This window comes from Cotesia typhae, unplaced genomic scaffold (genome assembly GCF_013202065.1).
Source record: "Cotesia typhae breed Kobodo isofemale line unplaced genomic scaffold, CoteBio_Ctyphae contig_43, whole genome shotgun sequence".
In the NCBI taxonomy this organism is placed as follows: domain Eukaryota; kingdom Metazoa; phylum Arthropoda; class Insecta; order Hymenoptera; family Braconidae; genus Cotesia; species Cotesia typhae.
Genome location: NW_027423752.1, coordinates 394385 through 414765, shown reverse-complemented (window position 1 = coordinate 414765; position 20381 = coordinate 394385). Strand labels below are relative to the sequence as shown.

The following is a 20381-nucleotide window of genomic DNA, read 5'->3' as shown; positions in this document are numbered from 1 at the left end:
TTCCCTTAAGTTTATCATTTCAATAATTAAACTAATCAATCAATTAATCAATCAATCAATTAATAACATAACGATCAAGGGCATTTTATATCATTAAGATTAGTCGTCAAATTTTTCACAATTATTTCATTAATTTATACTTATTATATTTACTTCATTTCCATTGGTCATTAAGTTAATTAACGTCTCTAAATTTTATAAATATCCAGACGAACAACCATGGAAACGTAGTAATTGACAATAGTAAATTTAGATAATTTTATTCATCCACCAATTATTTTTTTTTGCCTTAATTAAATTTTAATCACTTCCATTTTTTTCCTTGTATTTATAATATCGCGCTTCATCACGCGTACTCCATAATATTAACATACACACGTTCAAACTTATAATATTCATCCATATAATAATAATAATAATAATATTAATTAAAATAATAATAATAATTCTCTCTTTTAATTTGTATATGATTGTTATCCAATTCTAAATAACATCACTTCGTAAAATTAATTTTAGTTTATATTGATTAATTTTTTATTTCTCCAGCTTTTAATTAATACCCTCTAAGCATTGATCTCTACCATTGATTAAATGCTCTTTATTGCCGATTTTTAACGGCATTTTTAAATATATAATATATCACTTTTACTAATTACTCTTGATTTTTTTTTTTTAATTTTTATTTCGTAATTTTTCTTTTATTTATTTATTAATTTTTTTTTTTTTTAATTAAATTTTTTGGAGCATTCCCAATTCGAATTTACCTCAGTAAGATCTTGCTTTTGTATTTTTAGATTGTTTAAAATTAAAAAAAAAAAAAAAAAAAAAAAAAAATTTAAAAATCACAATAATAATATTTGACTCGATCATTAATTATTTATACGTAGTTCAACAACAATTGAGAAAAGGACCGCACTTTAACTCAGAAGAAGTATCACCACGTAATAAATTTTGTACAAAAAATCTCTTTGAGAGATATAATTTCAATTTGATCAAAATTTTATTTCTTTTAACTTAATAAATTATTATTATTATCACCACTATTGATTAAAATCTACACTGAGGTAAATCTTGATCTTTTACAATATCTATTTAATTTAATGCCGAAGAAGACAACGCATCACTCTACATTATGACAATAAATACCACTGTCGGCATCCGTTCTTAGGTTTATATTTATACACAAATATTTTTATTTAAATTATTTTATTTTTCTTTTATTTATTTCCATCTGTAGACTGACCTAAAAAAACGAAAGCTGTAGTAAAATCACTATGAGAAATTTAAATAATCTTTTCTCTTCTGATAACGTGTAAAATTAATGTATATAATAAAATGTAAAATAATTAATGATACCAAAGCTTTATTAACAAATAAAATCAATGCCCAATCAAACATTTTGATATAAATTGGTTTTTTATTTTTAAATTATTTATTCATTCCAGTTAGCCTGTTGATAAATAATTTATCTGGACGATTAAGTTGTGCTTTGATAATCAACAAATAAAGTGTTTACAACACTTTTTATTTATTTATCAATTGTCTTGTTGCACTTAAAAATTATACATAAACATCTTAGTTAATTTATCCATGTACATATTTTTTTTTATTACAATTACTATAGTAATTAGTACTATTAATTTTATATATCTATATATTTCTTTTTTTTTTCTTTTCAACTATTTTTTTTTTTTTTTGTTAATCTTGTGAAACAATTTTAAATTGTTTCCTTTTTCCATTACTCGATTGTAATTTATAATAACCAAATATACATCTAAAAATAACACCCCATTTCCATTAAAATTAATTTTTTTTTTTTTTTTTTTACTTCAATTTTTAATATATTTATTTTAGATCCTTTAGACCGGACAGCTTCAGAAATATATACCTCATATTACATACGCAATCATTATCAATTAAATCGAGTAACAACTGTATCTATCACTTAGTACACACATTAATCCCAAATATTCATAATGATATCATAATAATAATAATAGTACGCGTATTTGCATTGCATCGTAGTATTGCTGCTGCGTAATCCGCACTAATGCCATTTATCTTTTTGTTAACTATTTTATTTTTCACTGCACATCAATATTAAATGTCTTATGTACGATCACTCCACAAAAAAAAATATCACCCCTATTATTGGCGACAAAACAAAAAAAAAAAAAAAAAAAATCCACAATTAATCCCACACTTTTTCTACAATCTGTTACATTCAATCACAACTGATTAATTATTAATTGATTAATTAATATACTCTACTTTTCTTTTCTTGTAGCTTCAGCTCATTTTAAAACCAAAATCCGAGATCATTCAATTTTGTTCATCAGTCTCCTTAATTTTTTTTTTTTTTTTTTTTTTTTTTTTTACAATCATATTAATGAAATTTTATTTTGTTAATCGACATCATTTCCTCACACATATATACAATGAGATAATTTAATTTACATGCAAATTTATATCAGTTTCATCAGGTTCGTACTGGAGAACCGCAATAGTTTTATATATATATATATATATATATATATATATATATATATATATATATATATATATATATATATATATATATATATATATATATATATATATATATATATATATATATATATATATATATATATATATATATATATATATATATATATATATATATATATATATATATATATATATATATTATATATATATAATAGACAGACATGTGACATTATTTTTTTAGATCACGGGTTGCGCATGAATACAGGGACTCTTACAGAATTTGTACTCTTTCAATTATAATATCAAATGACGTAAATTACGCCAATAATATTACCATTTATTTTTTTTTTTTAATTATTTTACTCTGTTATTCGTTTAATATATTTATTAAATTAATACTTAATAATATAATTCTTTTTTAATTACTACTCATGTATTTAATGACTTATTCATTAACGTGTTCAAACTATTTACGCCCCTAATTTTTTAGCGCTTAAGCATCACACAAAAATCAATTTATTTATAATTCAAAAATAAGCGTAATTACAAATTATTGAATTATTTAAAAAGCTTAATGGATCCTCTTCTAATAATTTGTTATATTGGACGTTGAACACATTTTTATCATGTTTTTATTTTTAACGAGGAATCATCAACACTTTGTTATTGTTATCAATTTTAATAGCAGCTGTGTCCTTCGTAATGCTTAATGGTAGCTATATGTTATTTTTCTTTCATTAAATCATTCAGTTTATTTTTTTTTTTTTTTTTAACTTACTGGCTCGTTACACTTGAACTTTGTTAATTATTTTAATGCTCTTATCAATTTGTCAACACTTGAGGGGCTACAAACTTCGATTATGAATTTTGTCATATTACATGTTGAAAAATTATTCAAATCATAATAAAAATATATATAAATATATATGTAAACATAAATCTAAATATAAATAGCGTTAGCTCCAAGAGCAAATAAATTTTTTTTTTTATTTTAAATATTTTCACTGGCGTTATACGCTTGTCGCGTTTACCTTTGGTAAAACACCGACGACTAAAAGAGAAAAATTAATTTAATAAATATATCACGCATAAAATCTTATTGACAATTAATTAAAAAGCTTTGATTAGTTTCTAAATTTATAAGAGTGAACTAAACACTGTTTTTATTTTTTTATGTATATAGAAATAAAAATAATTGAATTACTGAAAAAAAATTGCAGTATAAATTTTTTTTTTGGTTTTCGTTCGTATGGTTTTTTTTTGTTGTTTTTGTTTTTCACGTTTATTTGTTTTAATTTTTTTTTTTTTTTTTTTTGTTTTAGTCAAGATAATCTGACGTTTCTCCCTATCAATTAATTTAGTTGATTTCACAACTTGTGTAATCCGATATCTCGACAATATATATCATTTGTTTTATATATATTTTTTTTTAACTTTTTTTTTTTTTCTATTATCTTGTTACAACATTCCTCTACTTATTATATATAGTATCGCTTATAATTATAATTCACATCTTGTTACTTGCCAATCCCCGTTTTCTTAGAAGTATTATTTACAGTAAAATATTAATTAAATAATTAATTGATAATAGTTACATTTATAATGTACAGTTAAAATTTATCACGGAGCCGACTTATTACTGTCATAATTTATATAAATCATAAACAAATATTGTATAATATGAAAAAATTCACTGATTATTTAGATTAATTTTATGCAAATATCGTAAACAACAGTTTACGTAATTAGCTCAATTATTTTTAGTTATTATTACGCCAATGTTTTATAAATTCTTTTTTTTTGTCAAACTATCAATGGAATTACCGCTAAATCACGTTGACTCACCATCACAAATATTGGGGTGACAGTGATATTTGCCAAATTGTTAAATATTATCCAATTAATGGTTACTTCTTCGGCGAAATATTATAATCATTAATTATTATCATGGTCAAAACGATAATAATAATAATTCCGGAATGCTCCCTTACCACAGCTCTTCATTTTTATATTTCCGATCTAAAAAATATTCTACGTTAATTAATCCTGCATTAATTTATTTAAAAAGAAAAAAAAATTATTGAAAAAAAAAAAAATTACCTAAGGATTGTCCATTATTTCCGAAAGAGTAAGTCGTGATGTGGACATAGCAACACCACTGTCGCTGCTGCTTTGTACACTGCTATGATCATCAGTATCTGATTGATTACTCGTGTAACCAATTACATCCACTTCGTCTAAAATAATAAAAATTAATATTAAAAATCAATTAGCAAGTTTAAAATTTACAAAAAAAAAAAAAAAAAAAAAAAGTAAATATCTACAAATGCACGGAAAAAACAAGATGATACTGGATATCATCCCAGATTATACTCATTATAATCTAGATTATACTCATTATAATCTGGATTATACTCAGTATAATCTGAAATTTTTTTCCCTCAGTGTCATCTTATTTTTTCCGTGTGGTGTCCATCATTTTAATTTTTATTTTTTTGGATGAAATTTATATTTAATATTGTTGATATATATTTTTTTTTTGAAAAATACATAAAAAATGAACAATTAAAAAAAAAAAAAAAGTTGATTATCACAATTTAAACAAATTTTACAAAATTTCAAAAAAATTTATAAATTTTTTAAATAAAGAAATAAAATCTTTGGGATAAAAAATTACCAAAGAAAAATATGTTTAAAAAAAAATACAAACCAGATTCTGAGATAGACGGGCTGCCCGTTGATCTATCAGAATTACGAGAACTACTGGCTGAACCAGTGGACGATACAGTGGTAACCGAGCATTCAGAGACGCTGCGTCTCTTGGAAATTAAAGCCGCAGCCGCAGCTGCTGCAACAGCCGCTGCGGAGCTACATGATGAGGTCGACGGCGCACTTGTGCTCAAACCATAAGTATTGCCCTCAAGGCCAGGAAATCCTCGTAGTGTAGCGAGGGTACTTGGTTGACCAGTTAGTTGCTCGAAGCGTCGCCTCAGGTATCGATGCTCTCGTGCCAATTGCTCCTTGTGCGCGGCATGCTTTCGTTCTCGATCTTCTAAGCTCTAAAAAAAAAAACAAAAAAAAAATTAACCATTAATTTAAATGACTCTATTAATGTCAACCCGTAAAATTTGATTGTACTATTATTATACCACGTATGATGGGTGGTACCAGCGGTAAAAGTAGTTTCTTACCTTGATAAATCGTTTGGCCTTGGTCAATAATCCAAGCGTTGTGTGTCTGGAAGTTTCAGCATCAAGAGGTACTAGAACTTTCAACTTTTCCAAACAATTTCTGAGGTGCGCTCGTCTAAACATAAACATATTTAAATTAATGTGTTGCTGATTTTTTTTTTTTTTTTTTTTTTTTTACAAGTAAAATGATTGGAGTCATTATATGCTCGACATAAATATAAATATAGATATAAACCGATAAGAAAAAAAGGATGAATGACGTGAAGTAAAGCAGAAATAAGAAGACAAAAGTTACGAGGTTGTTTACAGTCAAGCGTCGAAGCGATCTAACTCATGGCCGAGCAATGCACTCTGCATCGTTGCCAAGTTTGGCCATAATAATCGCGCACTTGGCCGACGTTCGTCTCGCGGCCAGAATATGTGTGTTGTATCTAACATGATGGCGGCTGCAAAGGCATTACACTGCAACCGATACAACACACGCGGTAGGAGTGCAGAAACATCAGCAGCACCCGCACGCCTTATACAGTCCCGGCCCAGAAACAGGAGATACACGCATAACCTTTGTCTCGTATATCATCCCACCGTGAGACTGTAATTGCAAGTCAACTATTTATTTCATTTATTCTCTCTCTTTTTTATTTTTTTTATTCTATTCCTCTTCCTTCATTACTGTCGAGTTCTCCAATCAGACTCGCCAGTCAACATCAACATCAACAACAACAGCAACGAGATCATTGAGTGTCTCTACGCTCCGATCCACGTTATTAAATTTGCTGCATCGTATACAGATAAATAAATACCATTTGGAGAACTCGCAGGATAATATTATCAATATCCATTCGCTGAAGAATTATCATTGCCTAAAATTAAAAAAAAAAAATTCATTTCATCTATGTTATGAGAATGAGCAAAATTTTGTGGCCAGTAGATTTATATGATAAAATGGGTTTTTATGGTTAAATTTGGTATCGTTGGAAAAGTCTTGACCTGGAATTGTGCCTTAAGAAATGACCTTGTATCTCGTGAACTAATGACATTTGTAAAGATATAAGCTCATCCCGACATTGTAATCATTGAGACCTTTCATTTGAGTACCCACATCAATTTTTCATATATTTTATATATTTATATATATTATATATATGAATATATTAAAAATATATCAAAAATGCATGTGAGTACTCTAATGAAAGCTCTTGATGAATGTAACATCGAGATAAGCTTATATCTCTAAAAGCGTCAATAGTTAAAAAAGTACAGAGAAATTTAACAAAAATCACTATTTAATAAAGCAAAATTTTAATTTATTTATAGTTCACAAGTCACGGCAGTCACATAGTGACCGCAAGGTTGCTAGTTATTTTTTATATTGAAATATTTTTTAGCTCCTCTTTTATTGGAAACTTTTTTCCGTCCATGCTCGATAAAAATCCAAGTGTCGCGATGGTTCACGAACATGAAATACGCCAGGTGGAACAAGTGAGACCTGTCTGGCGGTTGGTCTATCCCCGAAATCAACAAGATCAATTTCAGTGCGCTTCCACGTTGGCAAGTGACGTCTAGTGTAGTATATAGAGTAGAGTAGAGGAGAGTGTAAGCCAAGCAAAGCTGAGGGAGGAGAAGGGAACGAAATAGAAGGCAATGGAAGGGAAAAAAAAGCGTATCGTCACGCATAGAGTGTACGCGGTGTGAACAGAAACGAGTGGATAGAAGGTGAGGTGAAAGAGGCAAAGAGGCGCCCATGTCACGTATATATTTTCTATATAATATTCACTATAATCCCACCCGCTTGGTTAGCGAGAGTATCCGAGTATCGACCGTACGAAATGTTCGTCGTTGTATCGATTACTATCCCTCTTCTTTTAATATAACCCACACCCCATTCCACAGGATTCTTGTGCAAGCCCGCTTCCTCTTCCTCCTCCTCCTCCTCCTCCTCCTCTACCTACTCCTCTACTGTACTACTCCTGGTTCACCTTCTTCACCTCTTCACCCTTGGCTCAAAGTTATATCTCAAGCCCACGCTATAACTTTTCCATGCCCTCTTCTATTTCCTGACCCCGTCTTTCTTGATCATCCTCTTCATTCTTTCCTTCCTTCGCTTAATTCTCCTCTTTTGTTATCCGCATTATTTTTTTTTTTTTTTTTTTTCATTTCTTCACTCTACACACCTCAGGATTCAAGCTAGCTCGTTACTGCATGCCCAGACGTCATGTCTATCACTCAAGGATCATGCAGATTTTATCGCACCCCTTTGTTCTATACTTTACAGTAGTTGATCATCATTTCTCATCAGATATTAAATATATAATGACAACAATATATAATACTCAGGATGGTGTGAGTTTGCAGCAGATATTTATACTTTACATATATATATATATATATATATATTTTTTTTTTCTTTTAATTTTATTTAAACTTCTCTTCGCTGTCCTCAATCTATTTATATGTTAACATATTCTGGATGCATCTACGATGACGTAAACACAATAATAAATAACCGTGTTTACGTGAATTTATTTACATAACAATTTCCTTGTTAACTTTCACCGAAGAAATTTTGTCCAAGTTTTTCTTCTCTGTTATTATCTTAAATCTCGATGCTCTGTTACTATCTTTGTTACTTTCTCAGGGCATCAACTTTTGCTCTCGTTGTCGGTGTTACTACTTCTTTACTATGCTGTTTGAATTCTCAGTGAGATAGATGGCAACTTGCCATCTGTACCAAATCGCTATGTGGTTCATTCGAAATATCCAGTGACCTCTATACAATACAAGGAAGATGACAGTTAAAAAAAGTGTAAAAAAAAAATAAGAATAACAGTAATATTATGAAAGACACAAAACTAGATTGCAGACTGCCAAATATTGAATAAATATTTAATAATATATTTAACTACCTGTTAAAATATGACATTGCTTAAATTAAATGTTTTTATGATCATCAACAAAAGCATGTCTGTTGTGATAATAAAAAATGGCAAAGTAATTACAGGAAAATTAAATCTCCAAATATATGTACACGATTGAGCTCCACTGTCCTCGAGGGCTCAAGGTGAACGGGCTTCAACAGGCAATGGCGGTGCAAACACAAGCGATTGGTGTGCACTAGCACCAGCACCAGCAACAGCAATAGCAACATTAACAACATAGAGACGGTTACAATCTGAGAATCAACTACTATCCACCGTATTCAATGATCCGAGACTCACAATTGCATTAAAGTAATACAGTGTGTAATGAAAAATAAAATACAAAATAATAAAATAAAACAAGTGTTTATGCCAAGGTCAATTCTTGTGAATTCAACAAAAGAATCCACGCGGATAAATTCGATGTAGAGCTTTAGCAAACTTTCTTAACTTATTTTTATTTTATTTAACATTTGATACCGACTGGCCAGCGGAGATTCAGTCCGGAAAATCCTCCAGGGAGTAAGTCGTTGTTAAGGTGAAAAGCGTTGAATGCCGTTACACAAAGAGACTCGCTTAAAAATTCAATGCATTTCAAATGGTACGAAGAAGAGGAAGCCCCTGAAGCCCTGTGGTCCTTTTTATTTTATTTTCTTTTTTTTATACTCTACTCGTCACTCCAAACCAATATACACGTATATCCCTTTACTTTGATTTCTTTCCTTCTCTGTTCCTCTCGCTCTTTATCTCTTTTATTTATTTATTTATTATTTTTTTTTTTTTTATTTCTTCTTGTCTCTATTACTCTCCCACTTCCTTTCTTGTTTCTTTTCGTCTGTCCAGTCCCTAGTCACTCGTAGCCAGATACCGAGTTTTTAAATAGTGACAGTGGAGAAAACTTTTACAGAATATAATAATACACGGAAGCATACAAATCCATAAATGTAAGAAGAATAAATTTACAATTATTAATACTCACCGATTTTTTTCCAGTTCATTGTGGGTAGTCCTGCAATGAAAAACAGGTACATTAGTCTTCATGTTTTAATACTTATTATGTAGAAAAAAAAAAAAAAAAATTATTTCAACTATTTGAAAAGAGTACAATAATAATAGATATTAGCATAACGAATTTTAAAATATACTAACCGACTACCCTGAGATTTTTTCGTTTTTGACCTCTTGGCGAGCGCCCTGAGATCATCAGGAATGGGCATAGTCGATGCATATCCATGCTCAGCTTCTAAATAAATAAAAAATAAATTATAATTTATTAATTTAATAATTAATAAATAAATATTAAAATACAAAAAAAAAATTAAATTGACCTCTTTCTCTTCGTTCAATATACTCAGCGGCTTGCAATAATGCAGCAATGCTCATATTTTCGAGTTGTTTAATTTATCTTGTACTTTGTTTTTTTTTTTTTTTTTTTAATTTTTATTTAACGACTCGCCGAATTTTTTTTTTTAGTCAGCTTAATAAAGTTTATTTATTATTATTTGACAAAGTATTATTTAACGTGAAGCCGTCCCGCCGGCCTGCCTGGCGTCCACTTCGTTGTCAAGAGTTATCTTCTTGTTCCTCCTTCGCGTTCGCCTCCACTTCCTTCTTCTTTTCTTCTTTTATTTCTTCTTGTTGTCTTTCAAACGTTCGCGCTGGCCGGCCGGCACTCGGGACTTAGGCCACTTGAAACTTAGAAATACTGACAATTCTAGTGTCCCCCCCTGTCCTGTCACACACAAAAACACTTAGACATATATTTAAATTTTTGTTCTGTCTAACTCTACACACTAAGCATCAATACAATAAACAAATACATATAAAACAAAGATAACACAAACTCCCCACACGTTTAACACACGCACATTAAAAAGTTGCGTGTATTCTTTCTTAACTCATGTATCAAAGTCGACGGAATTGAGTTACTTGATCAGTATAGTTGTAAATATAAGTTTTGTTGCGTTTGCGTGATAATATTATCAGTGAACGATTAATGTATGACAGAAACAGAAAGACTTCGGCAGGTCACGTATTATTTATAAATTATATAAACTCAGATAATTATCATTCCAGCTTTTTTTAGTTTCGTTGCATTTTAATTTAATTAATTTTATTAATCAGTCCCTTTTTGGAGTAAATAAATAAAATAAAATAAAATAAAATAAAAAAAAATAATAATATTTACAAATTAAATCTCAGTAATATATACAGCTTCTCGATTGTCACAGCACACTGATTTCACTTTCACGACCAATCACAGTTGATCCATCAAGCAACACTGTTTTATTAAGTCTCTAGTTCAGAGTCAGAAAGTTTCTTTGTCTTCAATAGCCAGAGTTTCAGTTCAAGACCCAGTTCCAACAGCAGCAGCAGCAGCAGTAGCAACAACAGCTCCTCCTTTCAGCACGTTTGACGACCACGAGTACTTTGACACATGTGTTGTATCCTGTGGACCAAAACAACAATGGCTAAAATTAACGGAGTTTATTTTAAGTTAAAAGAAGTATATCTAGTTTTAATTTTAATAATTATAATTCGAAAAAAAAATATATTACGCTTGTTAGATAATTTATAGTAAAATATACATGTAAAATGTACAACTATACGCCTAATCTAATAATTTATTAAATCCTCTCACGAACACGGAGATAAAAGCAATCGGAGCCGCGAGTAAACAAGTAGTGTACGTGTCAAGCATCACATACAAAGTATACAAAGTAAATGTCAAAAGTGGCGTGGCATTCTGCGCAGCCTATCGATGACGCGCATTAAAACGGTTCCCGCGTGTACACCTTTTATATCAACTCGATCTTACCTATCAAAACAAATAACAAATAATAATAACATTAGCTGTCATTTAAACGTCAACGACCTTTAAATAGAAAAAAAAAAAAAATAATAAATATATATGTCACTTTAACAACTGAGTAATGAAAATAATAAATGGTTAAATTTTTAAATTTAACTCGACATTTATTAAAAATCACTCGCTACATATTTTAGTCACGCAATTGAACGGTACAGCAGTTAAGTATAAATTCATCGTACTCTTACGATTTTGGATTAAGCAGAGCTGAGCCAACTAAAACGCAGACGGACTTTCATACCAAGTCTTTATACAACTTTGAATATATATATATATATATATATATATATATATATATATATATATATATATATATATATATATATATATATATATATATATATATATATATAGCACACACACACATAAACACTTAAAATGACTTGTATGTACAACACACTCGCCACAAGCGCACACGCATTATATATTATTATTACATATGAGGGGTTACACGAGAGAAGGCCAATTGAAATGAAAATAAAGTTAGCTGATGTCTAAAAAATTTTAGAATTTTTTTTTTTATTGAAAAAATTATATGATATTAAAGTTAGCTGTCACTTGATAATTTTTTAATTTTCTTTAACAAAAAAATTTGTTTTAAAAAATTGGATTTTTAATTTATAAAAATTTCTACAAGTTTATTTTTTTAATAACTTTAATTTAAAAAAAATATTTTTTTGTATTAATTTAATTATTAAAAAAAAATCCAAAAAATTTAGAACCTCGGCTAAACTTTAATAACTCCAATTGAAAAATACTATAGAAAGAATCGAGGTACACGGACTTTGGGTAAGTTACGCCGTTAACGTCATACGATGGCGCGCTTCTAGCGTAGGTGTGTGTGTGTGTTTATATCATCTACATTTAATATTAATTTAATTTTAATATATATAGATAATATGTGTGTATATATGCGCAAATAGCATTCGCCAAAACTACTGTTGCTACCTCTCGGTTTTTGGCTAGTATAGCGGCTAGCAGTAACCAATACGATTACACTAAATCATTAATTACCCACCTATTTTATTATTTTTAACCTTTCTCTCTCTCTCTTTTTCTCTTTTTCTCACTTGGTATGATCCCGTTATATTTTTTTATCACTCCGTAAACCTGAAATAAAAATAATTTTATTATTTTTAAAATTTAAACTTAAAAAAAAAAAAAAAAAACTATTGGAAATAATAATTGCGTCTATTATACCGTTTAGTAATTAATTGGAAAACGTCAAAAACTGAGTGGCAGTTATTATTATTGTTTCTTTCTCGAACGCGTGTTTGTTAAATAACTCTGTCTTTATTTAGCTAGCCTTGTTGTGTTCACTGCGCCGTTTTCTCTTCACCTATACACTAACACATATATTTATAAATATACATATACATATGTATGTATGTACAAATATATAGAAAGCCCGTTGGGCAGTGCGATTCCTTTGTTACGTCTCGAACAAACACGAGCGCCTCTAATGCCCGTATTTTTTTTTTGCAATACGTGTGTGTATATATATATATATATATGTGTATATGTATATATATACAATATATTATTTTTACAATTTTTTAATATACAAATAAATGTTTTAAATACTCATAAAATACAACGAATCAAGAGTATAAATGATAAATAACCCAAAATAGATCACATTCAAGATAATCACGATTAAAACGACGAAAAGTCGATGGATAAACGACAGTTTTGACACTTCCTCACTTCACGAGCACCCTCACGCATTTATCGATGTCAAATGTTTCTGCATCGCACAAGACCAGTCATCCTTTCTTACGACTAACCTCATTGGTCGTTGCTGTTCACGAGTGCACAATTTCAGCCAATAGAAAACCGCGAAACAGTTGGCACTTACGCGCCGCCATCAGCCACCAGCGGCATCACGTGAATATCATGCTTGAAAACAAAACAAACAGCTGGGGCTCTATCATCCATTATTTCATTCGTCCTCTTCTCGGTTTTTCATACACAGTATAACCTAAATATTACTTCCTGAAAACACGCACATGATACTTTTAATTTTTTTTTTTAAATGTTTAAATTTGTGAGTGATGTTCATTTGAATAATCGTTATTATTATGTTAATTTTTGTTTTATATTTTGAGAAAACAATTCAAGTACATATTAAGTACTCGCTGTTACCATCTGTTGCCATTAATGGTTTTTAATCTTGATAACGAGCTTGTGTGTTTATTTATCTTTTTTTTTTTTTTTTTTTTTTAAAAACTCATCAACGTTCTTTAATTTTCTGGTGTTTTTTTTTTTTAACGCTGAGCTGGTTCAGTAGAATAAGTACATTTATTTTAGCTTTTTAAATTACTCTAACCATTTTGTAACACATTATTTACTTTTATAGGTTAGAAATAATAATGGAACACTGGAATCAAGACCAAAACAATATTGAAGATTTAATTAAAACCAAAAGTTCTAAAGATTGGTAAGCTATTAGTAAATAAATATTTTGATAATTTTATTTATTAGTAAACATAATAGTAATAATTAAGAGAGATGGTTATTATTATCAGCCAAGGTACTCGATCCAATTCTAACAAAAAAACCTTAGACAAAATAAATGAAAATTAAGTTAGCCGACATTCAAAAATTTTTATAATTTTTTCTTGATAAAATTATTGCAAAAAAATTTTTTTTAAATTTCATTTGTAAAAAAATTTAAAAACTACGAGTGCAATTTTTTAGTTCTAATTTAACAAAAGAAAAATAATCAAAAAATTTAAAACGTCGGCTAACTTTAGTGTCATAATAAATAAATCGTAGACAAAATAACCGGATGACAATGTAATTTCTTAATTATTGACATTTTTCAAGATATAAACTCCTCCCGATGTTACACTCATCAAGAGCTTTCATTTGAGTACCCACATGCATTTTTATATATTTTTCATATTTACATAATATATATAAATATATGAAAAATTGATGTGGGTACTCAAATGAAAGGTCTCGATGAGTATAACATCGAGATGAGCTTATATCTTTAAAAATGTCAATATTTCACTCGATAAAAGGTAATTTCTTAATTATGCATCTAGAGATATTTTTGAATGCAGCCCAAATACTTATAATATAAATTGACTATCGGTGAGAATATGAAATCTTGAAAAGGCATAAATTCAAATCAAGACCTTTGCAATAACACTAAATTTCACTTAAAGAAAAACCGATTTTATCATATAAATACACTGGCCACAAAATTTGCTTATTCTCTTAATAATATAAATATAAATAATAATAATAATAATAATAATAATAATAATAATAATAATAATAATAATAATAAATTTTTTTTAATTGCAAACAGCATTGATGGATTACCACTTTTTTCTATGGGCGGTGCTTTCATACCAGTCCAGCTATCAGAAGTGCTTGATAAAAAAATAAAACCATTTTCGGGTATGACCGAAATCCATGCTCAGTATTATGCAATTGTATCAGGCATTGCCAGTTTTGATTACAACAAACTAAATGAACAAAATTACTGGTACTTCTGGAAATTGCTTTTGTACATTGAGTATCATCAATGCCTCAAGGACATGCATAAATATTCTTTATTTAATCAAAGACTGGAACGTTCACAGAAAAAGCCGGATGAATTTTTAGTTGCAGTACCCGGATTACTGGAGGATCGCCCGTCGTTAAAAGAATTCGATCAGATTGATCTTATGCAAGCAAATGGAAAAAATCATTGCGTTGGTATCGTGACTCATGTTGGCCAAGATTATGTAAGTGTCAATGTACCACTGTCATTTCGTAAAATTTATACACAAGATCAATTATTCAATATTGTCTTCCATATTGATGATTGGACAGCTAAATGTTGGAATTATATTCTTGATACTGTTGATAAGGAAAATATCACCTCGATGTTATTTCCAACTTCACAATCTTCGAGTTATGTTATCGGTGATAACAAAAAAATCAAGTGGATCAACAAGAGTATCGAGAAAAATCCTGAACAGCAGCAAGCAGTTTTGAACATTCTAAACAAGACGTCTCACACAGCGCCTTATATTCTTTTTGGACCACCAGGTACCGGGAAAACTTCAACGTTAGTCGAGACAATTTGTCAGATAATGAAAAAAAATTCATCAACTAAAATTTTAATTTGTACGCCTTCAAACGCCGCAGCTGATGAAATTGCCGAGAGACTTCTCAAAAATCTAGGATTTGTTGAAGATGATTTTATGTACCGTATGTACAGTTCTTCTAGAAGCAGCGATGATGTAAAACAAGAATTAAAATCATTTTCTAACTTTGCCGATGGTAAAACCGTTTTCGTCAACAAAGAAGTCTTCATGACCAAAAAAATAGTCATAACAACTTTAGCAACTTGTATTCGTCTGCACGGATACAAATTACGTGAGAATTATTTTTCATATTTGTTCATAGATGAAGCAGGACAGGCAACAGAGATTGATACATTAATTCCATTAGTGTTGATGTGTGGAAAAGATTCAACAAATTCAACTAAATTTAGCGGACAAGTTGTAATTGCTGGAGATCCTAAACAGCTGGGCCCTACAATTCAATCCAGAGTCGCTGAACCTCTTCTGGGGAAAAGCATGTTAGAGCGTTTAATGAGTTGGTCTTTGTACGCAAAGCAAAATAATAAATACAACCCACGTTATGTAACTAAATTAATCCAAAATTATCGTTGCCATGAAGCGATCTTGAGCGTGCCTAATGATTTATTCTATGAGGGTGAATTGGTCGCTATGGGTAGTATGCATACAACTCGAGCTGTTGATTGGCCAATGCTGCCGAGGAAAAATTTCCCTGTGATTTTTCATGCAGTCAAAGGTAAAGAGGGTCGTAAAAAATATTCTCCCAGTGTTTACAATGATAACGAAATCAGCCAAGTCATTCATTATGTCAAAAAATTATTATATTCTAAATTAGGTGATAAAATTGTTATGCCTGAAGATATTGGAATTATTACTCCTTATAAATTACAGAGAAGTATAATGCACAAAGCTTTTGAATATCATCATTTAAATAATATCTCCGTTGGAACCGTCGAAGTTTTTCAAGGTCAAGAAAAAGATATTATTATTATTTCAACAGTGCGGTCAGTTATTTACAAGACCGAAGAAAATACTTTTCACATCGGGTTTTTGTCTAATCCTAAAAGATTCAATGTAGCTTTAACTCGTGCCAAATCGTTGCTTATTGTTGTAGGGCACCCGGATATTTTGCAGCAAGATTATTACTGGAGAGAATTTGTTAAATACTGTGTCAAGAATCAAGCTTGTCACGGTGATCATTTTACACTTGATAAATCACTTGATAATTTGGACATTCGGCAAATTACAGAAAGAAAATTGAGTAAAGGATTGATGAAAAATGCACGGAAAAAAATTGTTGAAGACGAAGAAATTTCGGAAGACCAACAAATTGACTTCAAAGATTTACCTCGTCGTAGACGCACACCAAGTGGCCCTGTATCCTCAAATGAACGCTACTCTTTGAATGAAATACTTTCAAATTTTGATAATGGGTACCATCGACAATTTCAAATGGATAATGTTGATGCTTTTTCCGACGGATCAGATGCATCTGCGTATTCAGCTGAAAAAAATGAAGAAATGAATGATACAGAAGAACAGTTCGCTGAAAATAGTCGCATGGCCAAAGAATTCTTTGCTAGTTACTTAAAAAAATTATCCATTGAAGAAGAAAAGTATGAAGAAGAAATTAAACTTAAAATTCAAATGGAAGGATTAGAGATTAGTGACTAAAATATTTAAAATTAAAAACTAATCAATATTTTATCGTTGGTTGTTGAAATAAAATATTTTGTACGGAGTAATTAAAATAAATATTTGTATATTTATTTATAAATGAAAAAATATTTTTTACAACATTTATTTAAGTATTTTAATTTCCGTAATGCCATTTTTAAATGAAATAAAATTCGGTGATTATTTACGAGTGGGGTCCACCCGATTTTTGGCCTTATCTAGGTCAAAAATTAACATTTTTTAATTTTTTTTCTGCTTGTTTTTACAGCGTATTTATGATAAAAAATATCGTGAAAGAAAAAAGTAAAGATTTCGATAGTTTTTTTGCCTTCCGAAGTTAGAAAAAATTTTGTCTCATGTTTTTGGATAAAATTTCTATTTTATCTTTTTTTGAAAAGTACATAAAAAAAACCAACAATTAAAAAAAAAATTATAAATTTGTTAAAATTGTGGTAATCAACTTTTTTTTTTAATTGTTCATTTTTTAATATATTTTCAAAACAAAAAAAAAAAAAAATATCAATAAAATCAAATAGAAATTTCGTTCAAAAAAATGCAAATTAAAATGCTAGACCCAACTTGTAAATAATCACCGAAAATTCAATAACTATTAACATGGAATAATAAAATCCCCATCAGTCTTAGTAATTAAAAATTAACATTCTTAACAATTTATTCTTTAATATTGAGCCAGTTTTTAGGAGTACGGAGTACTTCCATAAGTTGAGCTTCTTTAGATCCAACAGCTGGTTCGTGCATATACTCCCACCTTGCAGTTAACGGCAACGACATCAAAATACTTTCATACCTGGCACCGGGAGTATAAAGTCCAAACTTGGTTCCACGATCGTAAATTAAATTAAATTCAACGTAACGTCCTCTTCTCAGCAGTTGCCATTGACGTTCAGCATATCCATAGCCATCGTCTTTGTGCTTAGCAACCAAGGGAACATAAGACGGTATAACAGACTCAGCACACGAGCTAACGAAATTAAACGCCGCATCTTGATTAGGTGTGTCTATATCATCAAAAAATATCCCACCAACTCCTCGACACTCGCCGCGGTGTTTAATAAAAAAATATTCATCGCACCATTTTTTAAATCTTGAGTAGTAAGATGGATCGTGCTGGTCGCAGGCTTTTTTAAGAGTCTCATGAAAGTGACGAGCATCATCTTCATTTAAATAATACGGAGTCAGATCAGTTCCGCCTCCAAACCACCATTGTACAGTACCGTCGTTATTAACAACTTCAAAATAACGATAATTAAAATGTATTGTGGGTATCATTGGATTACGTGGATGAATGACAGCACTAACACCTGCTGCGAAGAATGGCAAGCTGCCTTCGTCCATTCGTTTACCACGTGCTCGCATTTGTTGGATAGCACCTGGTGGTAACATACCAGATACTACGGAAATGTTAACGCCGGCTTTCTCGAAAACTTTACCTTCTTGCATCACACAGGTAATACCACCACCACCCTCTGTGCGCAACCACCTGTCAACTTTGAAGCGTTCTTCATCTTCAAATGACTCTAAGGATTTACAAAAGTCAGCTTGTATTTTTAAAATGAGAATTTCCATTTTACTTTTCATACTACTCCCATGTTTTTTTAATTCTTTCACTGGAGTTATTGGGCTTGCCATAAATTTAGATACATCCAGTTGTGGTTGAGCTGCATACACTTCATTTTTTGAACTACTGTATGTTACAATTCCTGTTAATAAAAATTAAGTTAGCCGACATTTAAATAAAATTAAAGTTAGCAGTTACTTGACAATTTTTTAGCAAACAAATTTGTTCAAAAAAATTTAATTTTTTATTTTTTTAGATTTCCACATGTCAATTATTTTTCAATAATTTACTTGTCACCAAAATTCTTAAAATTATTAAATATCTGCTGAATTAATTTTCATGACATTTAATGACACTGAATGAAAATTAAGATAGCCGATATTTAAATGACATTAAAGTTACCAGCCACTTGACCATTTTAAAAATTTTTTTTAGCAAATAAATTTATTAAAAAAAAAATTATTTTTTTCAAAATTGCATTTTTTAATTTTTTAGGTTTCTACATGTCAATTTTTTTCCTGATTTTTTTATGAAACTTAAATTAGCTGACAACGAAAAATTTTCATTTTTTTTTTATTAATTGAATTAGCAATAAAAAAATTTAAAAAAAAATTGCACGTATAGTTTTTCAAATTTTTTTTATTAAGGTTTTTCCATAATTATTTCATTGCTATAAAATTATAAAAATACTTTTAATGTCTTTCAACTTCAGTGTGATGACATTTAAAAATTTTTAGAATATTTTTTTTTATTGAAAAAATTATTATAAAAAAGTAAAAAAAAAGAAAAATTCATTTGTAAAAAACTTTAAGTGTAATTTGTAAAAAATTTGAAAAAAAATGCGTGTAATTTTTGATTTTATTTAACAATTAAATTTATCATAAAAAATTATTTAAAAAAAACTGCATTTTTTATTTTTTTAAATTTCTAAATGTCAATTTTAAAAAAATTTTTTTTCCTATAATTTAATTGTTAACAAAAATTCTAAAAATTATCAAATATATGCTAAATTAATTTTCATCATATTTTTTTAGTTCTAATTCATTAGATGAAAAAAAAATTTTTTTTAATTAAAAAAGTCAGCTAGCTTTAATATAATTAAATATTAGTATTACCTGTTGCTATGACTCCAACCCCCAAATACGCCAATCTTGACGTTATTTTTGATTTACCACAGCTAGTTATTACACTATTAATTACTTTTAAATTGCCTAAAAATATTCTTGACATTTTGCGTGAGTAAATAAGTATGTTTAGAAAATAAATAACTTTATTTGGATCAGTAAGGTTATGAACAGCTGTGAGAAAAAAACAACTCACTAACGTCAGCGCCACCAAGTAAGTACTTTAAATTCAATTTATTTTTTTATTAATTTAAATTAATAACTATGAAAAAAAAAGAAAAAAACCCGATAAACTTATAATAATATCAAAATAAATGACGTAAGTAATTGCAAATTTTAAAAGCAATATTTCTAAAATAGAAATACACTGGTCGCTTACATAAATACCTCCATTTAATTATATAATCTTGTAATATATTTTTCCTTAATGACATTACATATTTTTAAT

General features: G+C 29.1%; 3 protein-coding genes across 9 annotated transcripts in view; 1 reads left to right on the top strand and 2 right to left on the bottom strand.

The window, feature by feature from the left end:
* The window catches only part of LOC141528374 (putative helicase mov-10-B.1), a 66719-nt gene extending 49381 nt beyond the window's left edge, over positions 1–17338 (top strand). Inside the window, exons 1-3 of one of the 5 annotated variants that reach the window (XM_074244409.1) lie at positions 13337–13355; positions 13828–13908; positions 14791–17338. In XM_074244409.1, the coding sequence (XP_074100510.1) occupies positions 13841–13908; positions 14791–17227 (2505 nt within the window). In that variant the 5' untranslated portion in view covers positions 13337–13355; positions 13828–13840 and the 3' untranslated portion in view covers positions 17228–17338. Of the gene's footprint in view, positions 1–13336; positions 13356–13382; positions 13516–13637; positions 13656–13745; positions 13764–13827; positions 13909–14790 lie in introns of those variants that run through there. The other 4 variants (XM_074244407.1, XM_074244408.1, XM_074244410.1 and 1 more) reach the window with 4 other exon arrangements.
* Positions 3084–13188, bottom strand: Mxd (MAX dimerization protein). 2 transcript variants are annotated; one of them, XM_074244414.1, is made up of 9 exons: positions 12669–13188; positions 12487–12578; positions 9928–11048; positions 9749–9842; positions 9579–9608; positions 5682–5796; positions 5201–5549; positions 4591–4727; positions 3084–4509 (listed from the first exon to the last, which is right to left on the bottom strand). In XM_074244414.1, the coding sequence occupies exons 3-8, from the start codon at positions 9980–9982 to the stop codon at positions 4591–4593; spliced, it is 780 nt and encodes a 259-aa protein (XP_074100515.1). In that variant the 5' UTR covers positions 9983–11048; positions 12487–12578; positions 12669–13188; the 3' UTR covers positions 3084–4509. The 2 variants fall into 2 exon arrangements, with proteins under 2 accessions (XP_074100515.1, XP_074100516.1); XM_074244415.1 differs by lacking the exons at positions 12487–12578; positions 12669–13188 and adding an exon at positions 11418–11588.
* On the bottom strand, positions 17299–20249 carry Coprox (oxygen-dependent coproporphyrinogen-III oxidase). 2 transcript variants are annotated; one of them, XM_074244413.1, is made up of 3 exons: positions 19925–20249; positions 18823–18951; positions 17299–18768 (listed from the first exon to the last, which is right to left on the bottom strand). In XM_074244413.1, the coding sequence occupies exons 1-3, from the start codon at positions 20037–20039 to the stop codon at positions 17903–17905; spliced, it is 1110 nt and encodes a 369-aa protein (XP_074100514.1). In that variant the 5' UTR covers positions 20040–20249; the 3' UTR covers positions 17299–17902. The 2 variants fall into 2 exon arrangements, with proteins under 2 accessions (XP_074100514.1, XP_074100513.1); XM_074244412.1 differs by having other exon boundaries at positions 17299–18951.
* Positions 20250–20381: the final 132 nt, after the last annotated feature.